The sequence below is a fragment of the Opisthocomus hoazin genome, chromosome 9 (genome assembly GCF_030867145.1).
Source record: "Opisthocomus hoazin isolate bOpiHoa1 chromosome 9, bOpiHoa1.hap1, whole genome shotgun sequence".
In the NCBI taxonomy this organism is placed as follows: Eukaryota; Metazoa; Chordata; class Aves; order Opisthocomiformes; family Opisthocomidae; genus Opisthocomus; species Opisthocomus hoazin.
Window position 1 is genome coordinate 38370160 of NC_134422.1, and position 26039 is coordinate 38396198.

The following is a 26039-nucleotide window of genomic DNA, read 5'->3' on the forward strand; positions in this document are numbered from 1 at the left end:
GGATCTTTGAGTCCAGCTCCCTGCTCCTGGCAGGTTTGGGCAGAGAGAGGGCATGCGGTCCCTTCCAGGGGATGCGTGCTTCCGGGCGGGGCAGCTGCAGCTTCCGTCTGTGTTCTGTGTCCTGGACCGTGCCTTCCCCAGGTCCGGATGATCCCATTGCTCTTTGCGCTCAGTGGGCACCTCGGTTGCCATCCCAAGGGTCTGGAACAGCCTGGCTCAGCGGCACAGTGCCAGCTGAGGGCTTTGTGTCTCACACTGGAAGCTGAGGGGGTGGATCTGCCTTGCAGGTTTTGCATCTCGGAAGTTGCTGGAGGGTTGCTGTGGCTCAAACACCCGTGGGGGGCACAGAGCCCAACTGAAATGCCTCTGGGCAAGCGCACGAAGCATGGGCAATAAACAAGAGGAGCTGGAGACGTGCGCATGCCTGCAGGGCTATGATCTGGCTGGCATCATGGAGACGTGGTGGGATGGCTCCTGTGAGTGGAGTGGGAGCGTTGGGATGGAAGGACACAGGCTCTTTAGCAAGGACAGGCAGGGCAGATGGGGGGGGGGGGGTGTGTTGCCCTCTATGGCAGTGACCAGCTGGAGTGCATGGAGCTCTGCCTGGGGATGGATGAGGAGCCAACGGAGAGCTCATTGGTCAGGATTAAAGGCAGGGCAGGGACAGATGACATGATAATGTGGGGGTCTGCTACAGGCCACCAGCCCAGGAAGACCGACCAGGTGAGGCCCTCTGCGGGCAGATAGGAGCAGCCTCACGCTGACAAGCCCTGGTCCTCATGGGGGACTTCAGCCACCCCAATATCTGCTGGTGGTACAACACAGCAGGGCAGAAGCAGTCCAGGAGGTTCCTGGACCACGTTGACGATGAGTTTCTTCTGCAGGTGACAGAGGAGCCCCCAGGGATAGGTGCTGTGCTGGCCCTCGTTCTCAGCAGCAGGGAGGGGCTGGTGGAGAAAGTGGAGCTCAAGGGCAGCCTTGGCTGCAGTGACTGTGAAATGGTGGAGTTCGAGATCCTTGGGGCAGCGAGGAGGGCGCACAGCAAGCTCATTGCCCTGGACTGGAGGAGAGCTGACTTTGGTCTCTTCAGGGACCTGCTCAGTAGAGTACCATGGGACTGATAACTGTAAATGTAACAAATGTAACATGTAGGGGATGTTATCACTTCAGGTGGTCAGAAACAAGTCTTGGTTCTTTGTGAATATTGGGACGGTTGCAAGACAAGGGACTCCTGAATAATCCCTTTAGGCGCCTGGGCCTTGGGAGAACAGGTATGCAAACTACAGCGATAAGGAGGCTGCAGGATAATCTGAAGACCCCTGCCCAGAGACGCCAAACAAACATGTGCGATGGACATTACCATATATTAATGAATTCTCGGAAAAGCCATTACTATGATAAACATTTCTTGGAAATGTAATGAATATGTATGTTAACATAGCATAAATACCTAGTAACTGTGTCTCTTTGGTGCACACGTTTGGAGGAGAGATCCCCCGTGTGCCTGGCGCCGCCATAAAGAATACCTGCTTAATAGTCTGCCGACCATTGAGTCTTCAATTCTGGCTTTTCACGGCATCATTTCTGGCACCCCAGATGGGACCCGCTCTGCTCGGCTGCAGGACCCGCTGAGAACAGGACTCCCTAGGGTACCCCTGGGATTTCCCGGAGGGACTCCTCGCCTCACTCGGATCACTGCGGGAGCAGACAAGGACCATCTAAACGAGTAAAGGTATTCTTTTTTTTACTTTCTTTCTCTGTTTTGGTATGTGAGACCAGTCATTTGGAGAGTTCTCGTAAGTTGTAGGAGACGTCCTACGCTGAGCGCTGTACACCAGGCTACTAGTGCCTGAGGGTGTACGTCTTGGTACGTTGGTGCAGGCACGGGTTAAGCTTTGCACTTCTGTAATAACGTGCTTTTGGTAATTGTGCGTTGGTACAAGCATGGGTTAAGCTTTGTACTTCTGTAATAACGTACTTTTGGGTATTGGTGCGTTGGTGCAGGCACGGGTTGTGCTCTGCACTTCTGTAATAACGTGCTTTTGGTAGTTGTGCGTTGGTACAAGCATGGGTTAAGCTTTGTACTTCTGTAATAACGTACATTCGGTATGGTACGCTTAGGAAACCCGCTTAAGTTGTACTTCTGGCGATACGGATTTGTTGGTATTGAACTCGGATATCGGATATCTCGGATACTGGCTTGTTAACATACCCATCAGGCATCGTAAAACCAAAAAAAAAAAAACCACCTTGCACGGTGAACCTCTTTTCTTGTGACCAGAATATTAATTGTGACATTTTTGGAACGTGGTCAGAGCGGGACAGAAGGGGACGACAGATTAAAATTGTTAAGATAAAGACTAACAGAGGTACAGAATCAACAAAGTAAAATGGGGGACAGCAAAGCAGTGGTATTTTAAAGAAAAGCCCCTTAGGATGTCTTCTAGCACATTGGAAAGCTTGTGTGACTGTGTATGAAGCCTCTGTGTGAAAGACAAATAAGTCAAAAAAAAAAAGAAAAAAAAAAAGAGAGAAAAAAATGGTGAAGGAAAAAAAAAAGAAAAAAACCCACCACGTACGTTTGGTATGTTCTGCTGATTTCCGGTTTTTGACTTGGGACTGTTGTATTTGAACTCTGAGTCTTCGGGGCCGTGGTTTATGATTTCTTAAGTATCAGTGCAGGGTCTTCCCATGGGGGGGATTTTGAGAGCCTCTCCCAGGATCTAGACGGCAACATTGGGAAAAGTAGGGGGAGACCCCTCACTCGACAACATCTTAATAATGTATGGGGTTTGGTTTGCTTAAAGAAAATCGGCATGATTTAGGAATTGAGTTGGGAATTTGGGGATTGGTTTTAAAATACAAGTTGGTATATATTGTGGGGTTACAAGTTCTCTAGTTATTTGGCATTGATCGATCATTTAGGGACTCTGGTTTTGGGGTATGTATTAAATATACTGTATATATTGTTTTGAAAGAGCTCAATGTATATAAACATGTTAACTGAAGTGGTTTGCATGTATATATTGTTCTACTTAGGTGATACAGTTTGTAAACAGAAGGATTTTAAAAGATCGCTTCTAGGTTGTGTGTGTGTGTGTGTGTGTGTTTGTGTGTTGTGTTAACCGATTGGTGGAGAAGTTGAGAAGTTATTTTATTGTAACATGAGCTTCGGAGGGAGGTGATCCCCTCACAAGGAAACAATTAATTGAATTATGATATGTTGTTAGAATTGATGCGGTTTTGTGGACAATTAAAAAGTATAGGAGATGAAAAGTTTAACGTGGTATTGAAAAAAGAAAAAAACAAAAAAAAACCAAAAGGAAAACCCCTCTGGATTTTCCGAAGGGTTGTGTAAAGTGATTAGAACAGAAAGGTATCAAGTTACAAGCTGCTTTGCTAGCTGCTGCTCTAAATGAAGAAAGAAAAAAAAAAAGCAAAGTTCTTAGAAGTTAAGCAACAGAAAAACGAAATGAAAAAGAGGGGAAACAAGGTAACTTTTTACAGTATGGACTACTAGTGGAGTGTGAATCAGAATACAATACTCCTGTGTTACCAGTAAAAAAAAAAAACAAAAAAAAACCAGGTGGAACTTACTGGGTAGTACAGGATTTAAGAGAAGTGAATAATATTGTTAGGGGCATACACCCTGTGGTAGCAAGTATGGTTTACGGTATTGGATTTAAAGGATGCATTCTTCTGTCTGCCTTTAGCCAAAGAAAATCTGAATTTATTTGCATTTGAGTGGGAAAATCCTACCATGGGTAAAAAAAAACCCCAGCTTGCCTGGACAGTGTTACCCCAAGGTTTTAAGCATAGCCCAACAATCTTGAGAAATCAACTAGCATGAGAACTTGAAGCATGGAACCCTTCCTCCAGAGATGGAACCCTTTTACAGTACATTAATAGCAACTGAAACAAAACCTGACTGTATACAGTGGACTATCAGTTTGTTAAACTTTTTGAGATTAAATGGGTATCAAGTCTCTCAACAGGAAGCTCAGATGGTGCGGCAACGGGTAACCTACCTTGGATGCAAGCTGTCTGGACAAAGAGAACTAGGAACAGAACAGAATGAAGCCATCTGCAGGACTCCCCTCCGTCAGACGGTAAAAGAGCTCAGGACCTTTCTGGGACTGACAGGTTGGTGCTGGTTATGAATTTATAATTATGGAATAATAGTGAGACCCTTATGTGAACTTTTGAAAAACAACCCCACCTGATTGATCTGGTCCAAAGAAGCTCAAAATGCATTTCAGACACTTAAGAAGGATCTAATGAAGGTCCCGGCTCTGGGCCTGCCTGGTGTTACTAAACCCTTTTGGCTGTTTTCTTATGAGACACAAGGCATAGCTCTGGGGATCCTAGCTCAACATCTGGGACCCTAGAAAAGAGCTGTGGCCTATTTTGCTAAACAGCTGGATGGAGTAAGCAAAGGATGGCCAGGATGTCTGCAAGCTGTGGCGGCGGTGGTCTTGACTGTTCAGGAAGCCCGAAAATTCACCTTGGGCAAAAGATCACAGTACCGATCTCACACAGTATCAGCTGTACTGGAACAAAAAAGGGAACCACTGGCTTTCCCCATCCCGATTTCTACAATACCAGGCCATTCTGATTGAATCAGATGATATTAATATTGTAGTAACTAATATTACAAACCCAGCTTCTTTTCTCAGCGGGTCAATCTCTGAACCATCGGTACATGATTGCTTAGAAACCATAGAGACTGTGTACTCCAGCAGACCAGATCTGAAAGAGGAACCCCTGGAAGATGCACAGGACTCCTGGTTCACGGATGGAAGCAGCATTGTCGGACAAGGTATTCGAAAGGCCAGGTATGCGGTGACAACAGCAGACGAAGTAGTTTAGTCTCAGTCACTACCTGCTGGAACATCAGCTCAAAAGGCTGAAACTGTTGCCCTAACTAGGGCTCTGGAGTTAACAAAAGGAAAAAGATAAACATATGGACAGATTCCAAATATGCCTTTGGAGTTGTCCACACTCATGGGACAATTTGGAAGGAGCGAGGACTACTAACTGCGCAAGGGAAGCACATTATATATGCTGAGGAAATCCTTCGACTATTAGAAGCTGTTCAACTACCAGCAAAAGTTGCCATCATGCACTGCCGAGGACACCTGAAGGGTAACACTGACCAGGAAAGAGGTAACAGGTTGGCTGACTCTGAAGCTAAACAGGCAGCAGAGAGAATGTAAGAGATTTTAGCCTTAATTCCAGATTATAGAAATAGAAACCTGAGTGACCAAGAAAATGTTGAGTACTCTAAAGCTGATGAAGAATTAATAGAGGGATTAGGGGGCCAAGTTCCATCCCAGGGGTGGGCCTACTTAAGTGATGGCAGAATTATAATCCCTGCTAAACAGATATGGGGGGTGGTTAAAGAAGAACACAATAGGACACACTGGGGAGCGGACTCCCTGTATAAATTTTTAAATCAGAAATTAATAGGGAACAATTTGTATACTACAGTCTGACAAGTAACCCAACAATGGGAAACATGTTTAAAAATAACCCCAATACAGGTAACCAGGTACAGTTAGGAAGTATTGGGAAGGGAAGTATACCGGGACAGCATTGGCAAATTGATTTCTCTGAACTTCCAAGAAAAGGAGGGTACAGGTACTTATTATAATGTACTCATGGATACCTTTTCAGGTTGGCCAGAAGCATTCCCTTGTAGAACAAATAAAGCAAGGGAAGTAACTAAGGTATTATTAAATGAAATAATACCTCGATTTGGGGTACCGACAATTATCTCCTCAGATAGGGGGACGCATTTTTGTGCAGAAGTAGTGCAACAGGTCAGCAAACTGTTAGGAATCAATTGGCAGTTACATACGCCCTACAGACCACAAGCCAGTGGGCAAGTAGAAAAGATGCAAAAATATGCCAAGAAGCGAATCTATATTGGTACCAAGCATTGCCTATTGCACTGCTTTGGATACGTGTAAAACCTAGGGCCAAAGAAAATTTGAGCCCTTTTGAGATACTGTATGGGAGACCATATCAGGCTAAATATCAGGGGGAAGATTTGAACCAGTTGGGAAATCAGTATCTACAGAATTATGTTATATCCTTAGGAAAACAATTAGAAAGGATTAGTAAAAATGTTTTGGGTACCAGGGCTAAAGGGGTAGATCACTCGATCCATCCATTTAGCCCTGGAGATTGGGTTTATGTTAAGAGAATTTTTCAGGTGATCCACTGAGAGAGAAGTGGAATGGACCTTACCAGGTGTTGCTGACTACCTTCACTGCAATCAAGATTAGAGAACAACCGGCCTGGATCCATTATTCCCGAGTGAAGAAGGCTCCTAAACCAGGATGGATGGTCGAAAAGGCTGGCGGTTTGAAACTATGATTGCGGCGGTAACTTTGTTAAACCTAGGCTTTTTAGGATACTGCGATCATGACAACTCGAACTACATGACTGGACCAAGATGTGACCTACAGATATTAGATAACAACACCCAGATATTGGTCAGCAATAATAGCTGCCTATGGAAAGCAAGATCCAACACTTGTTCGTGCTGACCCCCTTCCATACACACAAAAATTGTACTTGCAGAGATGGGTGGAATGATTATTTGATCAACAAAACTACAGTAGAAGTAGGAACTTGGGATTTGAAAGGGACAGGCGCGATATATATAGATTTTTGTAACAGCACCCAATTAGAAACCTATAGCCCCTTGAACTGGGATTATTTTAGGAATGTACCAATTGGCTGGGTAAACCGTGGAACATTTTACAGAGCAAATCTCACAGCCACTGACGGGCCCTGTAAATATACCCGACGGGTATTGGTGGCTATGTGGTGATGGCATTAGCAGAAAGCAGCTCCCTGCGGGTTGGAAGGGAATGTGTACCATAGGTCATCTAGTTAGCCAGGACCGAATATATAATCAGTCCCAAATACCTAAAGGCGTATTAAGAACATCATGGAGACAAGCCAAACGGGAAGACAACCCACTTGTAAGTAGGGGAACAAAATTTAACCTCTTGGCTCCCCAATTTAGAGTGGTTGAAACAATTATTCATGGGAATGATCACACTGGTGGTTTTGGGAATACTTGTTTGCATGCCTCTCAAATGTTTCCTTTGGTGTTGTCAGGCCTCAGTTGAGACATACAGTGACTGGAAAAGGAACAAGATTAGGCACCAAGTAGAAACTGGAAAATACTTTTCCCAGAGCCTTGGCATGAAGGACTACAGGAATTTGAAAATAATACCTACAAAATAGAATAGTGAGGATTCATAGCTTTCTAGCTACAAATCCTCAAAAGAAAAGGAGGGATTGATAACTGTAAATGTAACAAATGTAACGTGTAGGGGATGTTATCACTTCAAGTGGTCAGAAACAAGTCTTGGTTCTTTGTGAATATTGGGACGGTTGCAAGACAAGGGACTCCTGAATAATCCCTTTAGGCGCCTGGGCCTTGGGAGAACAGGTATGCAAACTACAGAGATAAGGAGGCTGCAGGATAATCTGAAGACCCCTGCCCAGAGACGCCAAACAAACATGTGCGATGGACATTACCATATATTAATGAATTCTCGGAAAAGCCATTACTATGATAAACATTTCTTGGAAATGTAATGAATATGTATGTTAACATAGCATAAATACCTAGTAACTGTGTCTCTTCGGTGCACGCGTTTGGAGGAGAGATCCCCCGTGTGCGCGGCGCCGCAATAAAGAATACCTGCTTAATAGTCTGCCGACCATTGAGTCTTCAATTCCGGCTTTTCACGGCATCAGGACAAAGCCCTGGTGGGAACAGGGGCCCAAGAAAGCTCATTTTAACATTCAAGGATGACCTCCTGCAAGCTCAGGAGCGATGCATCCCAACAGAGAAGTCACCCAGAAACGGCAGGAGGCCTCCGTGGATGAACAAGGAGCTCCTGGACAAACTGAAGCAGAAAAAGGAAGCCTAGAGAGGGTGGCAGCAAGGGCAGGTAGCCTGGGAGGAATACAGAGAAATTGCCCGAGCAGCCAGGGATCTGGCTAGGAAAGTTCAAGCCCTGACAGGATTAAATCTGGGCAGGGGTGCCAAGGGCAGCAAGAAAAGCTTCTCTAGGTATGTCAGTGATAAAAGGAAGACTAGGGAAAGTGTGGGCCCTCTCTGGAAGGACACAGGAGACCTGGGTACCCGGGATGGAGAGAAGGCTGAGGGACTCCACGAGTCTTTTGCCTCAATCTTCACCAGCGAGTGAAGGAGGAGGTGCAGGGGAGGGCACCCACGGACACAAGCAAGAGCCTCCTCTTTGGAGAAAACCAGGGAGAGAAAACGCAGAGGGAAAAGGCCAGGTCAGTCCCGTTGAGACCACGTTGCCTGGGGTCCCTGGAGGGCGACGTGGATTGGGGACGGGGCTGGGAAGGGCTGTGGGGAGAAAGTCATTGCCAAAACTGTTGGAGGACCACGAGTGAGTTCAAGTGAGGGAGAATGGGGCAATCCCACGTTTCTGAGCCGGGGAGGGGGTCCCTGGGATGCTGCCATGTCCGGGCCGGGCCGGTCCCCAGCTGTTGTGTCCCCATGTCACAGTGTGAGGTGCCGCGCCCTGCAGCAGGGTCACAATGGCCGGGCCCCATACCTGCCCCCGGGAGCTGGTGCTGCCCCAGTTTCTGGTGGCATTCGCGGGAGGAGGACCTGGAGAGAGCTGTGTGTCCCTCCAGGGGATCCTGCTGCCAGGATGATGAGGAGAGCGCTCCGAGCACTCCGAGGTGAGAGGCCGGGGGGAGGCTGGGGGCTGCTGCCTGCTGGGGGCTGCGTCCCCGTCCCGGGTGGGTGCTGGGGGCTGCGTCCCCGTCCCGGGTGGGTGCTGGGGGCTGCGTTCCCGCCACCTCTCATTCTGCTGCCGGGCACCTCCGAGAGCGCTCTGGCTCCATCCTCTGCCTGCCCTCCGTGGGGCAGCTGGGGCTGCCCAGCCCTCCTGTTCCTCTCCCATGGGGCAGGGCCCCACGTCCATCCCCTGCCCAGCTCGGGGTCCCCACTGCTGTGCTGGCACTGGGCCCAGTCTCCCACTGTGGTCTTCCCAGTGGCGCCGCAGTGGGGGGAAGGCTCCCTCCCCTCATCCCACTGACTGTCCTCTTGCCACCACAGCACAGGACGGGCGGTGAGTGCTGGGGGAGGCTGTGAAGATCCTCACCCCTCCCTGCTTGGAAGCCCTGCAGCCTGCGAACCATTTCTTTCTTTTCTTCCAGCCTTCTGCTCGTGCTGCTGTGTCCAGTCCAGACCTGAGCATCCTGAGGATGGAGGCAGGGAGAAGGAGACTGTCCCTGTGGCCGTCACTGCCTTGGAGGTCGTGGGGACTTTGCTAAAGCATCTGCAAGACCATGAGGTGAGGCCGGGGGGCTTGAGGGCCCCCCTCCCTGCCCCTGGCTTCCCCGGCACAGCGGCAGAGGGGGATCTCGCCTGACGGCACCTCTGCCCTCCCGCAGGCGCTTCGTCCCTGCCGCTCAAGCTGGACAAATGCCACTGCTCCCTGGCTCCCTCCTTTCCCTGGGAGCTCACAGCGCTCTCCTGGGCAAGGCAAAGCGTCTGGCGTAACCCCCAGCATCTCTGCAGCGCCTTTACCCAAGGCCCCTCCTTAGCTTTGGTTCGGGAACTGTCCCAGTGCCAGGGCCCCAAGGTGCAGGGTGCTCATGGCTTCCCCTCCTCGGGGCATGGTCTCATTCCCACACTTTCCCCTGCCTCGTCTGGGGCTCTCCCTCTGACCTCCGCCATTCCCCGGCCTCGGGAATGGCTTTCTGGGCTCCTGCATGGCCTCTTACCCTGGTGGAGTTGGTCTCCCTGCCTGGCTCTCTGTTGGTGTCGGAGGTGCCACAGGAGATCTTGCTCTTGGCTGTGTCTGTCCTGAGCGATGCCTGCAGCTGGTCCCTCGTGCCCGTGGCACACAGATGATTTGTGGGGCAGCAGGTCTCTCTCGTGGCTCGCCGGGAACGAGGACAAAGCAAGTCCCAAGTCTCATCGCTCCCTCCCCTTTGGTCTGTCCTCAGGGTGACCGAGTGGAGATATACCGGGAGCTGGAGAGCGTCTTGCAGGGAGACGATGGCCGTTTGCCGGGCGGCATCGTGAACCGCCTGATAGCAGAGGCATCCAGCGACATGCGGGCAGCCCAGGTGAGCTTGTTCTCTTCCAAGGCCACCAAAGCAGCCTGCCTACGCCCCTGGGTTTTGGGGAAATACAGAGCAGCGCAGAGATGTTCCTCGGTTATTCCCACCAAGCTGGGTTCAGCTCAAGGTTGTTCCTCCTGGCTTGATGAAGAACCTTGGGCACCCAGCAGCCCCATGGAGAGGCCCCACGGGGGAGGGTCTGGAGTCTGCGACAGTTTGTTCCCAGCATCTCCGCAGAGAGGGAGAGGAGGCAGCAGCACAGGGCTGTGCCGGGGAGAAGTGTCCCTCGTCTCCCGGAGAAGCTGCTTGCCTGCCCCGGGGTACAAGAGGCAGCGGACGCCCTGGCCCGAGCACAACTGCAGCAAGGGGACTTGCACGGGAGACAGGGGCGTTCAGCCTGTGCGAGTGCCTCAGCCGTTTCCTCAGGAGTGCTGAACCTGTGGTGCTTTTCCAGGGTGTGACAGACGACATGAAGACGGCTGCTAGCGATGTCCTGGTGGCTCTGGCCCGCTCCCACTTCCACTTTGTCATGTCGGAGCTCCAGAGACACCTGAAGGCCATGGGGAAGGTTCCGGAGGAGTTTGTGCTCCTCACCCTAGGCAAACTGTCCCGCAGCTACGGTACGGCACCCTTGGCCTCCCGGTTTGGGTCGGGGTCTGCGGTAGTGGGCAGCAGGGATCCTCCCCCTTCCTAAATGCTCTGTGTTGGGCTGGGGGGCTATGAAATTGCCAAGCCTCCCCGCTGCATGCCAGGGCCGGCCAGCAGCTCGGTTCCTGGAGGGTGGGAACCCACTGGAGAGAAACGCGTGGGGTCTGTGCCCCCCACTGTCCTCCCTGTTTCCCCAGAGAGCTTCCCTGCTGTGTCCCCCTTGGGGAATGCAGCCCTCCCCATGCCCTCTGGCATGGCCCGGCAGCCCCAGCCTTGCCAGAGATTGACCCCAGTCTCCCGTGTCTCTCGCTGACCCTCGGTCCCTCTGTCCCTGCCTTCTCCGCAGCCCTGCAGTGCATCCCCTTTGTGGGAATGACGCTGTTGGCCCTGCGCGCCATGCTGAGCCAGGTGGGGAGCGGCCGGATCCTGCGCACCTTCTGCAGCGGTGAGTGTTAGGGTAGTGGTGAGCAGCTCCTTGGCCGGGGTTGCCGGGGCAGGGGTGGCCTTTGATGGCTCCGCGCGGTCTCCGAGGGAACGTGGTGGGCGTCAGCCCCCGGTGAGGTCAGGCCTTGGCGATCCCAAAGCGCTGTGAGTGTGTAGAAGGAGCAGGGGGAACCTGGGACGTTGCGGTGGGCAGGACACAGCGGCACTGCACAGAGGTCCCCTCCCTGCTGCAGACTGTCATGTGCTCCCTTCTCCTTTGTCCTGGTGCAGTTGTGGAGCAGTGGTCGAAAGGGGTCACCGCATACTTCTGCAGCCGGGAGCAGTGCCCCTTCCCTCGCAGTCGGGAAGCGCGGCTGTGCCGAGACATTTACCCGGTCTTCCGCTACGTTGTGGCGAATTTGCTGCACTGCGAGGAGGAAGAGGTGAGAAGTGCTGCTTTCCATGCCTGGGGCCGCAGCGGGCATGTCCACGTCAGCGGGCCCATCTGTGCGCGGCGGGGTGCGAGCAGGGTGGAGAGGGAGCAGTCTGGGCGAGGAAGCCCCCCAAGCCGGGAGCCTGCCGCCCTGTGTCTGGGGGCTCCCTGGGGGGAAGCAGCAGAGTCCTGGGGCCTTTGTTCGGGGAGGGCTGGGGCAGCAGCATGGGCAAAGGCTGTCTCTCCCAGCAGGGCTTCTCCTTTCCCTCTCCAGGACAAGCAGGCTGTCCTCGGGGCAGTGACTGCCATGACGGTGGCCCTTCTGCACGGGGAGCGGCACGGATACCATGCCTGGGAGCCGTTCCTCTGGCTCCTGCAGCAATATCAGGAGGTGCGAGACACCTCCCAGGTCACCAAGGTGAGGAGTCGTGTGGGGCCCAGCGTGGCTGCTCGGGTGGGTCTGTGCGAGTGCCCAGAGGACCTGGGAAGGCCTTTGAGAAGGACCAGGGAGAGCAGAGGAGGCCTGAGGCTTGCGTGCGCTCTTGGGGCAAGAGCAGGGCAATGCAGGGGGGGGCCAGGAGGGAGCCAAGCGTCACATCCGTGAGGCTCATCTTCTGGCATTGCCACCTCCCTGGGGCTGTGCGTGCGGGAAGAGCTTTGCTCGAATGCCCAGGGCTGTGTCCAGTCCCGATGCTGCTCTGAGGGGAGGGCAACGAAGCCCCGTGCCAGGAGGGTTTGGGGTTTTCCCTGGGAGCTGGTGACAGGGACTCCCCTTAGCCCAGATGTGCTGGGTTTCTCCCGTCGCAAGTGGCTTGAGGTGGCTTGAGCCTCCTCTTGCTGCGCCGTTCTCTTGCAGAACCTCAGCTATCTGCTGGAGACGCTGGAGGGACTTCAGAGCCCAATCCCCCAGGGCTTGGCTCTGGCCATCAGCTCGGCTGTGTACTGCCAGGTAAGGGGAGCCCGCACGCCGGACTGCGCGGAGGGGAAAGGCTGCCGGCGGGCAGGGCAGGGCAGGGCAGGGCGTCCCTCCGCCGGGACCTTCCCGCAGGCCAGCAGCACGCCAGGGTTTGTGATTCCGGTGCCACGGAGGTGCCTGCACGCTGCAAGAGGCCTGGTCCTGGCTGTCTGGAAGGGGAGCGAGGGGCAGCCCAGCTCCCTGGGCCATTTGCCTCTCGGCCGAGTGGCAGGACTCTGGGAGAGGAGGGCAGGCAGCGCTGCTTCTTTTCAGTCCCCTTCTGCGCTGACGTGAATTTCTTTGAAACAGGCTTTGTTCCTACGGCTCTGTGATGTGACCAAAGAGCCTGGCCTGGGTCGCAAGGCAGTGCTGTCCCGCTGCATCGTGCTGCTGGGTAAGGAGCGGAGGCTGGGCGATGCCCCGCTGTGCCGTGGCAGCTCTGTTCCAGTCCTCAGCAGCTGGAGGCAGCTGCCTGCTAACGCAGAACGTGATTTCTTCTCTGCAGCCCGCACCTACCCGGAGGAGACGATTGCGTTTCTGCGCTGCCAGCTGAGCAGCAGGAGCAATGCCTATCGCGTGGCAGCTCTGGGCCTGCTGAGAGAACTGGCCCGCTCTGATGGTCAGTGCCTGGGACGCGAGGCGGGGGTTGGGGCTGGTGGGCTGAGAGCAGGAAGAGGCTGGAAGTGGTGCACCTGCACCCGAAAGGAGCTGCAAAGAGCAGGTCCCCAGCTGAGCTGATGCTCCAAGCTCAGTGACACAGGCGGGCTGGTGGGCGCAGGAGCTGCTTGTACCCGTGCCATTTCTCTAGTTCTCTGTTACCGTAGCTTTTGATCCCTATAAAATAGCCGTGCCTCTAGAAACGGAGTTGCTCTGGGTACGCTGCTGCCTCCTGTGAAGTCAGACTTGGGCCCCGCTTTTCTGTCCCGCTAACGTATGAAAAGCTCAGAAGCTTCAAGGGGTGCCTTGTGCCGTGGGGGCTCTGCCTCAGTGCGCACCTCTCCGTGTCTGTTCCAGACCCTGCAACAAGAGAGCAGCTGCCGCAGCTGGTGGAGGCCGTGCGGTCGGTGTGCAGCAACCCCAGTGCCCAGGTGAGCTGGTTTGGGAAGGGGCTGCCAGGGCGGCAGAGAAAGCCTCTCCCTGGGGGCAGAGCCTGGTGAGGCTGTAGCAGGAGCGGCAGTTTGGGGGCTGACCTGGGCGACCGTTCCGTTTCCCTGCTTCCTCGTGCTCCCCGGAGAGCTGATGGTGAGAGGTGATGCTGCTGCTGGCGTGGGCAGCGTTGGAGTGCCTGGGGAGGTGACAGCACGTTGCCCAGGTGGTGGGTGCTGTCTCCTCCCTGGGGAGAGCTGGCAGCCTGGGGTGGGGAGGTCACAACGGATGGGCAAATGCACATGCAGCCAGGTGCTAAAGTCCGTGACTGAGCTGCGGAGCAAAAGCTGCTGCCATGCCCTCACCATCTCTCTGCAAGCCACTAAGGCGGCTCCCAAGCGAAGGTGTTGACCAGGAGGGTGGTAACCACGGTCTCCCCTGGCAGGTGCAGACAGCAGTTGTGGAGTTCATCAGGGAGCTGCTGAGCTCTGGCTCCCAGAGCTGTCAGGAATGGGATGTGGTGGGGCACATCTTCAACGAGTTCGGCCGGATCTCGGGCAGACTGGTAAGGGCAGAGCGGGACAGCCGGGGCTTTGCCCAGTGCCTGGGCTGTGCTGAGAGCTCCTGCGGGCATCCTTGGCCGTGGAGACCTCCACGCTGCAGGGCCGTCGTCGCCAGCACTGCCATCGGAGCGTGCTCCAAATGGCCGCTCCTCATGGGTGTCTGTGCTGCTGTCGGTGGAGGCGTCGGTGGGTGGTGTGGGTTTGCACCTGGGCGTACCACCCGGGACTGCGTGTGCAGCCCACGGGCTGAGCAAAGCTGCCTTCCGAAGGGAGGGACCTTGTAGGGAGGGGACATCCTCCATCCTTAGATGCTGATGGATGATCAGCAAAACGCAGCCAGTGCAGGGAGGTGGGCCTGGCTGGAGGAGCTTTCTGTGGGGCTCTTGTGCTGGGGCCCTCCAAAGCATGCCCTGCCCGTCTGAGAGCAGTCTTGGGGGCCCGTGTCCCTTCTGGCATGGGGACAGGCCTTTTGGCAGTCCCTTCGGTGAGCGTTTCCAGCTGGGTGCCCAGGAGATGAAGGCTGGGGATGGCCGAGCCTCCCGCTGACTTGCCGAGGATCTTCGACACGCGTGCGTCGCGGTGCTGCAGGGCTTGGGCTGGCTCTGCTTCGGGAGCAGGGTGCAGGAGGGGGCTGCTGGGTTCCACTCCGCATCCGTCGGACCTGCTGCCACCAGGTCTGGCCGTGAGAAGAGCCCCGCTGAAGGGCACGTTCCTCACCTGTGCTGCACTGGCATGACAGCAGCATTTGGGTCCTGAGGGACCGTGCAGACTAGCAGCATCTCTCTGCTCGCAGACTTCCCAGTCCTTGCCAGCATCTGGGAACTGGTCCCTGAGCTAGGTCTGGCTGTCCTTGTCCTCCTTCAGGAGGTCAGTGGTCCTGGGAGGCTGTTGCAGGAGCACTGGGAGGGCCATGTCTGAGCCTTGTCGGTTGGGAGCTGAGTAACGGGGCTTTGGGCAACTGCGTCTTGCAGGTGGCAGAAGGCCATTTGGCCTGGGAAAACCCGGAGGAACAAGCTCTTCAAGCCCTGTGCATGGAAATCGTGGGCTCGCTGGACGTCTCTCTGAGAGGGATGACCAAGGTAAGCCACCCTGTGCCCCGCTGCAGCGGCCACTTCTTCCCTTCAGGGCATTTTTCCCCATGCCCTGAACCTCTCCCCGATGTGCGCTGCAGCGCGCGAGGCTCAGGGAAAAGCAAACCATCCTTTCTGTCTGCGAGCGGAGTGGAAGTGCCGCTGTGGTGAATTGCCTGGTCTTTCTCTGCAGCTCCTGTGGCCGAGGCTTCTGGAGTACGTGGTGCCAGCCCAGTACAGCGGCATGCTGATCCCGCTGTCCCGCTGCCTCCGAGCCCTCGTGGAGAGGCAGGAGAGAGCGGGGCACGAGGAAGAAGAGAAGCCCGATGCCGTGAACTCCCCGGAGCAAGATGGGAGCCCTGGTGAGTGCCGCTGGGTTTGGCTGGGGGCCGGTCCGGTCTGTGTCTCCGTGTTCCTCCGCAGCCCTGAGCAGGAGAGCCAAAGGGCAGAGGCAGGCTCTGCTGCTGGGCATGGGGGGCTCTGCCCTGCGTTGCCCCTTGCCCGGCGCAGAGACCTGGCTCTCCTGGGGAGCCGGGGCTTGTTCCCGGCCGTGCCGGAGCTGCCTTCATCTCCCGCTGGGCAGCCCTCGGGAGCCCCTGGCCCAGCGCCCTGGCAGCACGGCCGCTCTCAGCCCTGTGCGGGGGTATCGGAGGTGCGAGGGGCAGGGCACGGCGGGGGCTCGTCCGCTCATCCAGCCTTTGTTCCTCCCCGCAGCCCGGCTGCCGACTCCCCAAGCCCTGCTGGTTCGACTGCTGGTGAGTAGCGCGGCCCTGAGGAAAGAACTTTCCTGGCCGGGGGTGATGGGAGAGCCCACGGCAGAGATGCTGTTGAGGCCAGTGCCGGGACCCCCGAGGAGGAGGCAGCGCGCCTGAGCCCGCCGGGGATCCCCCTCCTTCCTCGGGGCTGGCAGCACCCTGGTGAAGCCGCTGGCCGCCCGCAGAGCTCCCTCCCTCCCTCCCTCCCTCCGTGGCGGGAGAAGCTGTGGCTGCGGCGGCAGGAGCGACCCTTCCCTCCTGTCCTCGCCTAGGTGTTGGCAGCGGCTCCTGAAAAGACCGGCGAACGCGCAGCCGCTGCCTTGCGGCTGCTGCAGGCTCTCCACGGCAGGATCCACAGGGCCGTGGCGGCGGTGTGGGCCACCGAGATGCCGCCCCTGCTGCAGTACCTGGAAGGTGAAGCGCGGGTGGGGAGGGAGGGACGAGGGGCAGGGAAATGCAGCGTCCCAGCGTGATGGGGGGGAATGGGGCCCAGTTCCTCAGCGCTTGCTCCGCAGCCTTTGGCCTTCCAGGGAGCCAGTGCTGAGGCTGGGGGCAGCCATGGCCCAGTGGATGGACGGGGCCGTTGGTGTCCCCTAGGACAGCAGGTCACGGTGGCACCCCCGTGTCCTGGTGGGGGTTCAGGGCAAGGATTGGACTGGTACTGCTGGAGGGGCTGCAGCTCCCAGGCTTCGGAGGGCCAAGTTCCCAGGGCCACAGACGGGCTCAGGTTGCGTCAGGGGAGGTTTAGTTTGGCTATTAGGAAAAATTTCCTTACTGAAAGACTGGTGAAGCATTGGAACAGGCTGCCCAGGGAAGTGGTGGAGTCACCATCCCTGGAGGTGCTCAAAAAACGGGTAGATGTGGCACTTCAGGACATGGCTGAGCAGGCGTGGTGGTGTTGGCGTGAGGGTTGGACTTGCTGATCTGAGAGGTCTTTCCCAACTTTCTTGATTCTATGATTTTATGATTCTATGAAATGGGCAGAAAGTGGTGGGTGATTCAGGAGAAAACGGGTGTTGCCGGTGTGTGCTGGCACTCAGTGGTCCAAGTTGTTCTGGGAGCTGCAGTCAGGCAGTGGGGATCAGCCGCGGTCTGCGCGTCCTTCCCCAGCTTGACTCAGTGGCTCTGACAAATGCCCCTGGGATCCCTCCTGTGTCTGTGGCCTCCCAAGGGCTGTGGTGTAGGTGCTCGCAGGCCCTCTCCAGCCTGATGGCCTGGGACTTTTGGGACGTGTGACCGCAGAGGAGACTACTGGGCTCTTCTTGGCTGTGAGCTTCAATAGCAGCAAGGGTTTTGCTTCTTTCTGCTTTCCAGGAACAACCGAGGTCTCCCTGGACTCTGCAGACTGGGAGGAGCGTATGCTGAAGGTACAGCATCCCTGGGGGAGAAGAGGGAGCGCGCTGAGCTGTGGGAGGAAGCTCGGGGCTGCCTGTGCCGGCACCGGGCGGTGGGGGCACCTGCAGAACGCCCCGTGGCACCCCCGCAGTAGTGCCTGCCCGCTCGGAGGAGCTGCTGTCTGCACACACGCCACAGCTGATGGCCAGTGCCCTGGGACGCTGCAGCACACACCTTGGCCACGGCCGCCTCCTCGGTGTCCGGCGTGCCGGGGGTGTTGGGAGAGGAGGGAGGCTGGTGAAAAGAGGGTTGGCTGGGGTGGGGGAAGAGACTGCCGTTCCCGGCAGCTGTCCCTGCGCAGTGTCCCGGGACACAGGGGCGTGGAAAGGGCCCCGGCCAGGGCCAGGAGAACACTCGCATCCTCTCCTGTTCCCCACAGTTCCTGCGAGCGTCGCTGGAGCCCATCGAAGACGGGGCCTGGACCGTGGGGCTGAGCCAGGAGCTGAGCCAGCAGCTGGGCAGCTCTGTCCCCGGCTCCTGGGAGAAGGTATGTCCCCTGCCCCGCGCCGGGGCTGGTGCCCATGCTCTGCCCACACAGGGGGTTTCCACTGCGTGCCGTTCCCCCTCCCCCAAAAGATGCGTCCCCCAGGGCTGCCCCAGCGGCTGGCTACAGCCCGGCGTGATGGCTGGCTTCGCCCGCTCCCAGGGCCAGTCAGGCCCTTCTGGGGCCAGCCCTCTCGTGACGGGTCGGGCCATGACTGCAGCTCAGGCTCGGCCTCTTCCCTTTCAGCTGTTCCTCTACAAGGCTCTCGGGACAGCGCTGGCGGCTTGTCGGGACCTCGGACACGTCCGTGGGGAGGTGCTGAGGTTCCTTCAGGAGGCGAACCCTATGGAGCTGCCTGAGGCCCAGGTGAGGCGATGTCCATGTCCTGAGCATCCCCTGCTGCTCCTGGCCCTGCTCCAGGCCTCCTTGACTTCCCCGTTGCTGCCGTTTCGCCCTTGCTGCAACGTCCTACCTGGCCGTTGTCGCTGGCCACGGCGGAGTGCCTGGGCTGGAGCTGACTCCTCGTTTCTCTGCGGCTGCAGGGCATGATTTCTGTTGTGTCCCGTGCTGCCGAGAACCACTTCCACCTGGTCTTGGACACGGTGACAATGTTCTCCTCCGCTTTCACCGGAGACTGGCTGTGTCAGACTTCCACGGGCTGGAAGGTAAACGATCCAGGGTTTTGCTGTTTAGCTTTCCATTTCTGGCTTGATTTCCCCTTCTCCCCAAGCCGCGGCAGCTGCATTTAGAGAAGGCCTCTTGTAAGAGCTCCCCGAGAGCTGTGCTGGGTGCAGCTCCTCCCCATCCCCATGCGAGAACCCACGCTGCGGGATGGGAACAGCTCCCGGCCCCGGAGCTGGCGGCTCGGGGAGCTGCGGGGAGGTGCCCGGCTGAACGAGGAGCTGCCGCAGGAGCCCGTGGCAGTCCTGGGGCTGACATCTTGGGGCATCTCTGTCGACACAGGTACAGCAGCAGCAGAATAAGGAGAGAGCCCAGGCCACTTGCGCTGCTCTGATGCACACCTACAGCAGCATAGCCCTGTGTGCACCCAAGGAGCAGCTGCTCGCCTGCGTGGAGAAAGAAATTGTGGGCAACATTCTGCAGCTCTGCGGAGCCAGAGAGAGGGTAGGAGCTCGGGGTGCGCAGGGCAGGGCTGCCTGGGTGCCCTCGCTCCAGCCCCTCGGGGCTGGGGCATACCGAGATGGTGGGTCTGTTTCTAAAGATCCCCCAAGCACGGGTTTGTTCTCCCCATCCAGATGCAAACCCCCCACGGGTTCCCTCTGCCCATGCTCCTCTTGCACCCCTCAGCCCTTCCAAGAGTTCAAGGGGTGCTTTGCTCTCTTTGCCCTCAGGACTGGCAGCTCAAGCTGGCCTTGGTGCAGAGCGTCACTGAGGTCAGCAGTGCCATCCAGGCTGTGGGCGACTGCGGCAGCTTTGAGCTCGGCTTGAAGCAGAAGGTGATGTGGACCCTGCTGGTGAGTGTCTGTAGCTGGGGCAGTGAGACAGGGGAGTTTGGGGCTGCGCCATGCTCTGCTTTCCCCAGAGGCACGATGGTCTGTCGGCTTGGTGGGAGCTGCTGGAGCTGTGTCCCGAGCTGGTGGGGCCCTTGGGTGCCTTGGGGCATCCATGGGGGTGACGGGGCAGCGTCTGTCAAAGCCTGTCAGCAGGGGAGGGCTGTCCCGTGCCCCTGCGGGCTGCCAACTCTGTGCTTGTGTCTCTGGGCCTCACAGGACTGGTTGGAGAGGGAGCCGTGGGACTCCCTGGTGCATGGAGTGTTGCAGCCCCTGGAGAAGTTGAGGTGAGGTCTGTTCCCCGGGCTCTGGGGCCTCCCAGTGCGCCCCAGCCAGCCCAAGTGACTTGAGCTTGGGGCCGGGAGCTGCTGGGGCTGTGGAGCGGGAGGCTGTTCCCCATTGTGGGGGTCTCCCGAAGGAAGGGAGCCCTGGGGGTTCCTCAACCTGGGGGTGGGGGTTTGCCCACTGCCTGGGCAGAGGCAGGAGTTGCTGGAGCTGAAGGCAGGGCTTGCTGGCGTGGGCTGGGCGTGTTGTATTTGGGGCCCTTGATTAGGTGGAACCCAGTTGTGCTTTGAGGCACGCTGGAGAGGGCAAGTAAATCCGCTTTCTTTTTTCTCTTCATTTTTCCTCTGGCCAGCAAGCTGAGGCCACTTCTGAGCCAGGAGGACAATCGGAAGCTGCTGGCAGTGTGCTGCCACAGTGTCGTGTCCTATCCGCCTGAGAGGCAGAAGGGAAGGCAGGCAGCGAAGGCAGCTGTAAACGTTCAGGTACCCAGCGGCCAGTGCCTGCCCACCTCTGGGTCAGGTTCCCAGCTCAGCGTGCCCTGGCCGTCCCCATGGTGCAGAACCTCAGCTCTCCTTTCCTGCCTTCAGGTTCTGCACAGCAGATGCATGCAAGATCTGGGCCACCTCATAGCAACTCTGCTGGAGGCGGAGGCAAGCTCGACCAGCTTGGACGACGTGGTCGATGTGAGTAGCCCTGGGGCAAGAGGGAGAGCGTCAGAGGGGCAGGGCATTGAGTCTGCAGAGGGTGGCAAGAGGTGGATACCTTTGCTATGGGAAAGCAGGGCTTTGGCTCCTCGCTCTGAGGCTGTGTGTTTGTGCGGGGCGAGGGGCTGAGCTGGGGGACGCGAGCCCCCGGCCATGTGGCCTCAGGACAGGCAGAGAAGTGGGCCGTGCCAGAGGGAAGGCCGGGAGCCAGCCCGGAGCTGGACGAGAGCAGCCGGGGGCGAAGGTTGGAGTGGGGAGCCGCTGGCAGGGAGGCAAGAGCCGTCTGAGGGCAGAGGCAGCGGGGGAGAGCGGGGCGGTGGAGACAGCAGTGCCAGTGCTCGGTGGGGCTGGGGGCTGCGCCAGGAAGGGGCCAGAGAAGGAGGGAGATGGAGAGAGATCTTGGGGAGAGAAAGACGCCGGTTGTAAGAGAGATGTGCCCTGCCCCAGGTGCTGAAGGACTGGCTCACCTCGGGGACAGAATGGGAGCGGGAGAGAGCCCTGTGGATTTTAGCCCATGTGCTGGGAGCTTACAAGGAGCGATTTGAGCTGATGGTGAGTAGGGACCTCCTGTGTCCCACTGTGCCCCCTCCCCATCATTGATGGCCCCGGAAGAAAGCCCGGCCTGGCCGGGTGCTGGGTTTCGGGGCTCTGGGATCACGGGGCAGCCCTTCTGCCAGTGGCCACTCAGGGAGCGGGATGGGCGGCAGAGGCCAGCGGGTGCTGGGGCTGCCTGCGACCCTTTCCCTGCTGCTCTTCCCTGCAGAGAGGACGTCCTTGGAATGGCTTCGGCTCCCTGGTGGGACTGCTGGGCACTCTGACTTGCGACTGCGTTGCCACGATCCACCAGAGGCCGTGGCTCTGCCTTGCCTACCTTCTCCAAATACAAGGTGAGGAGAGCGGGCGCTTCCCAGCTGTGCTCAGCCAGATCCTTCCTCCCTTCCTGGCTTGGCACGACCGGGATCCTGCAGGGCCCGTCCCCGTCCCCGGGAGGGAAGCGGGAGACAAGGTGCTCGGCTGGTTTTGTGCCCCCAGCTTGTAAGTCCTCTGCCTCCCTGGCCGTCTCAGGAAGGGTCCCTGGGAGAGAGTGGCTGAGTCCCACCTCCTCGGAGCACGTGTGATGGTGGGTGGTCAGGGCCATCCCCTGCTGCTGTCTGAGGGCAGGACATTGTCGCCAACGCTGGGAACTGTCCCCCGCAACGTCTGTCCCCCTCCACATGCCAGGAGAGGCAGAGGCTGGTCAGCCACCTTGCTCGGATGAAGTCCCTGATGTTTCAGAGGATGCCTTCCCCTTTGCTCGCTCCCTTGAGCCTGGAGAGACAGGCAGCTAGCCAGGCAGTCTCCAAACTCACCCCTGCCAGGGAAGACATCTCCTGCCGAGCACAAGAGGGGAAGCCAATTTGCTGCCCAGAGCAAAGTGGGTGGGGAGGAGGCCTGGCGCGTGCTGCAAAGGGTTGTCTTTCACCCTTTTCCTCTTCAGGCAGCGGGGTCTGCGTGTGCTGGGGAAGTCCCAGGGAGTTTTCCCGAGTCCCAGAGACGAAGGTGGCCTGTGTGGGAATCAGGGACACAGCTGCTGGGAGCAGAGGCCGGTGGCTGCTGAAACCCTGCAGCCCCAGCAAATAGTTCAGGGAGGAAGAGGGATCTTTCCAGCCTGGGATTTGTCAGCCGCTTCTCGAGCTCAGGAAACCCTGCTGCACCGAGTTCAGGAGGGCCTGGCTTTCCCTGTGGCCTTCGCTGCCACCACTTGGGTTCTCCTTGAACAGTATCCGGGGCCAGAGGCTGGGTTTCCGTAGACATGACTCCTCTTTTCTCCTGGTGTTTGTTTCAGCCAAGACCAGGAAGGTGGTGTCTGGGGCAGATGAGATCAGGCGCCTGTGTGAGGAGCTGAGGAGCCCAGAGCCCGAGACTCTGAAAGAGAACGGTGTCGCAATAGCAAAGGTAACTGGCCCCAAAGCAGTGGGCTGGCGGCCCAGCTCCGGGGCTCCTGCACATCCCCCTGCTCCCCTCCAGAGCCTCGTGCTGTCTCCGGAGCGACCTGCCCAGGACGGCTGTTGTTAGCAAGCAGGAGGAGGCTTTGAGGCAGGACTGCCCTTTAGGCATGCTGGAGCAGATCCTCTGTGTGTGTGTGTGTGAGTGAGTGAGTGAGTGCTCTTGTCAGAACACAACTGTGGTCTGTAAGCAAACAACACGGGGGGAGACGCTTCCACATCAGTTGGCTGCATCAGATGTAAACAGCACTGTGTGCACAGCGGGAGGATCAAGCCCTCACCCCCTCCATGACTGCCACACTGGCAGTCCTGTCCAGCTTCCTGTCCTTGCCGCATTGCTGGAGCAGAGCTGTGATGCAGTCTTTTCTGTTCCTGACTTCTCTCCAGGCCATTTGCAAATACATCCCTCCAGCGCAGGCGAGAGACTTTCTGACCGCTGTCCTGGACAGCCTCAGGCACGTCAGACCCACGTGTGTGAAGGCAGTGTGGAAGTGGGTGTGTCGCTTCCTGGTGGAATCCACCGAGGAAATAGTCCCGGAGGTAAAGGAGAACTTTTTTTTCCATTCGACGTTGCCTTTTCTCCTGTTGGCTGTTGCACTGCACCCTGTGCAGTTGGCACGGGCTCAAGAAACAGCGCCGGTGTGCCGAGCCGAGGGGCTGCTGATGATTGGAGTTGTGCATTAGCACCTGCTGCTGGTGTCCGCTCCGTCTGGTGACAAGGACACGGGCACCTCTTGTCCGCCGTCTCCCATAGTCCAGGTCCTTGCCATGAGGGAGGCAGCTGTCACTGGGAGGCCTCGCCTTGCCGTTCCTGCCCTTCCTCTGAGGTCACTGTCAGCCCTCGCTGCCCAGGGACGCGCTTCACCCTGCTCTTTGCTTTCCCCGGCTGGGGTGTTACCCAGCCTCCGAGGTGGCCGCCCTTTAGCCACCAGTTGCTGCCCGTTTGGAGGCTGGGAGCCTCTGGCCTGGTGCTGTGCCTGCCCTTTCATGGCTCCTGTTCTCCACTGTCAGCCTTTGAAAGGCCCAAACAAACAAAGTCTCCTTCCTTCAGGGGAAGGTCCTCTGCGTGGGGTTGGCGCTTTGGGAAAGGAGGGTAGAGGCAAGGAAAAATGTCCCTGGAGACCTGGGTTCCTCTGCAAGGAGAGACGTGGCCTTGCAAGGCCACACGTGTGCAGCTGCCAAGAGCACGCTCAGCTCCGGCCATGAGCCAGGGTCAGGCAGGGTGGAACGGGGCGAGGTTTCGAGCTAGACCTGGGCTCCCTGTCACGGGAGCAGGCATTGCTCACGTGCTGAAGGACCGTGCCTGGGCCCCGCAGGAAGGGGTAAAGGATGCACCGAGCCCTTCTTTCTCCCATTCTTCCATCCAGATGCCAAAAATCCTGCAGACCCTTTACACCTACATGGAGAAGAGCCCCCACAGGCCCTTCTCTTTCCGTGCGGTGTTCTTCCTCACCTGCTCTCACCGGGAGCCTGCGATCAGCTGTCTCCTCCAGAAGGGTCTGCCCATGGACGGGTACGTGCACTACCCACCTCCCTCGCTGTAGTCAGAGAGAGTCCTCGCAGCTTGCTTGTGCTGTGGGGGGTGGTTAAGAAGCAGGTCTTTTTTCTGCCTGAACTGTCTTGTGCTTGTGTCTGGACCGCGAGTGGAGCGTTGTAAGCCCCGCTGCAGACGAGGAGAAGGTTTGAGGGCGCTGCAGCACTGCAAGGGTACAGGCTCAGAGGTGAATGTCTGTTCCCTTACAGAGACACGGTGGAGCTGTGGAGGAGCCTCGGGAGAAGCACCATCGGGACTCGGGTCCTGAAGTGCTTAGCAGAGAAACTGAACCGAGTGGGGAACAACTGCCTGCAGGATGAGGACTCTGCTTGTGAGCGGCACAGCCGTCGCGCTGCTCTGGAGGCTGTGACGGTACGTTCAACAGCAGACGCGTTTCTGCATCTTCGCTTCTGCTTTCTAACTCGTTCTTCGGCGCGAGGGAGTCGGGTGCCCTTTGTGGATGCCCGTGGAGACTCCCAGGGCGCTGTGCTGGGCCGGCCTGCGGTGTGGGGAGCGGGGACAGTTTTGTGCTCCTGAGGCACAAGGCTGTTGCAGAAGTGACGATTGTGGAGAGTAAGCACCCTGCCCAAGGCAGGCAGGGAACCAGGCTGGTGGAAAAGGCCTTGCCTGACCAGGTGGTTCTCCGTCATGTTCCTCTGTAGATCACCCATGCCATCTCCGAGGTGGTGCTAGCTCTGGGGAGCACAGAGGAGCTCAAGCGGCTGCTTCCCCACCTGCTTCCCAGCCTCCTGAGGTGGGCCAGTGAAACACTGGGTGAGGAGAGATCGCTTTCTCCCCTGAGCACCTGGAGAGAGCTGTTCCTCGAGTGCGGGATCGCTGAGGAGAAGCCTTGCAGGTAAGGAGCCGGAGCTTCCTTTGAAGCTTTGGCTTCAGTTCCCCTTGCCAGGACATGTGCATTGATGGGACCCTCAGCGGGAGGAGCGTGCCCCTCGCGGGCACCCGCATCATTCTTGGCAAAGCGCTGGTGGGAAGAGGTAGTAGGTGTTGCCGTGGTTATGTAGCACGGAGTCAGCTAGGGACGTGGGTTTTCTGCTGCTTGTGTGGGTTTGGGGGATGGAGAAGATGCCAGTGTCGTTAGCTGCAGTCTTGCAGGCCCTGAAGCATCATTTCAGGGGTATTTAGCTTTGCCACAGATGAATTTTTCCCCTAACCTGCTGTGATTTCCAATTTCTTTGGGTTTGTGGCTGTGGTGTTGTGTTGTTTTGTTTGACTGCGTTTTGACTTGTGTTGTGTTTGGTTTCATTTCCCAGGCTTTTCCTTGTGGCTTTAGAGAAGGTGCTGGGCAGATGCCTGGCTGACAAATGGATGCGGCTGCTGACGAATCAGGCGGCCTGGGCTCTCCTGGAAAATCCCCTCTGTCACCCTGATGGGGTGACTCTCCTGACCAGGTAAGAGCCCCAGGGATGCATCTGGCCACGTCCAGTGGAGCTGTGCCCGGGGAAGTGGCTGCCGGGACCCTTCCGGCGTGCCTGGGAAGCTGTCCTGAGCAGAAGAAGAGTGTCTGCGTCAGTGCAAGTGAGGTTTGGAGACCTGGCCTGTGGCCTTCCGGGGTAACTGTGTGTCCCTCGCTTGTGCTCCCTTGCGCAGCGTCCTGCTCCGCGCTGAGCTCGTATCGCCGTGTCTGATGAAGAACCTCTCGGCATGGCTCAATTCCCACTCGGCGAAGCTGTGGGTGACAGCTGTAGCTTTCTTTGCTGAGGTAAGGCAGGGGGTCGGCAAGGAAGGGTTCAGAGGGGTTTGACTGAGATACTGCTCCTTGGGATGTCTTTTTTTTTTTTTTTTTTTTTTGGGGGAAGATCCCTGGAGAAAGGGTCCCTGGAGCAGGACAGCCAGAGGAGCGCCTGGCTGGGACCAGGTCCCCATGGTGCTCCTTGTGTCGTTGCAGCTCTTACAGCACTACGGTGTGACAGGTCCCGAGGGGTGAGGCGGGCGCTGGAGGAGTCCTTCTGCAACACCTGGCCCCAGCCAGCACCAGGGAGTTCAATAAAGCTCACCAAAAACTGCCTGAAGCAGAGCGTATCGCTTGCCCGGTGGCACAGTGTGGGGGTAG

At 57.3% G+C, this 26039-nt stretch overlaps 1 protein-coding gene across 1 annotated transcript; it reads left to right on the forward strand.

Moving 5' to 3' along the window:
• The first annotated feature begins 609 nt into the window (after nt 1-609).
• LOC104338880 (maestro heat-like repeat-containing protein family member 2B) lies at nt 610-26028 on the forward strand. The gene is made up of 39 exons (XM_075431069.1): nt 610-723; nt 8231-8331; nt 8567-8745; nt 9226-9362; nt 10021-10143; nt 10592-10757; nt 11132-11230; nt 11500-11651; nt 11916-12059; nt 12498-12590; nt 12906-12990; nt 13102-13215; nt 13611-13684; nt 14128-14247; nt 15217-15324; nt 15509-15677; nt 16030-16070; nt 16343-16484; nt 17385-17437; nt 17845-17952; nt 18196-18315; nt 18492-18614; nt 18744-18866; nt 18913-19074; nt 19302-19424; nt 19493-19546; nt 19680-19747; nt 20098-20227; nt 20333-20428; nt 20897-21001; nt 21213-21336; nt 22275-22384; nt 22822-22974; nt 23802-23947; nt 24178-24340; nt 24631-24824; nt 25240-25377; nt 25577-25688; nt 25875-26028. The coding sequence occupies exons 1-39, from the start codon at nt 610-612 to the stop codon at nt 25911-25913; spliced, it is 4605 nt and encodes a 1534-aa protein (XP_075287184.1). The 3' UTR covers nt 25914-26028.
• The last annotated feature ends 11 nt before the right edge of the window (nt 26029-26039 follow it).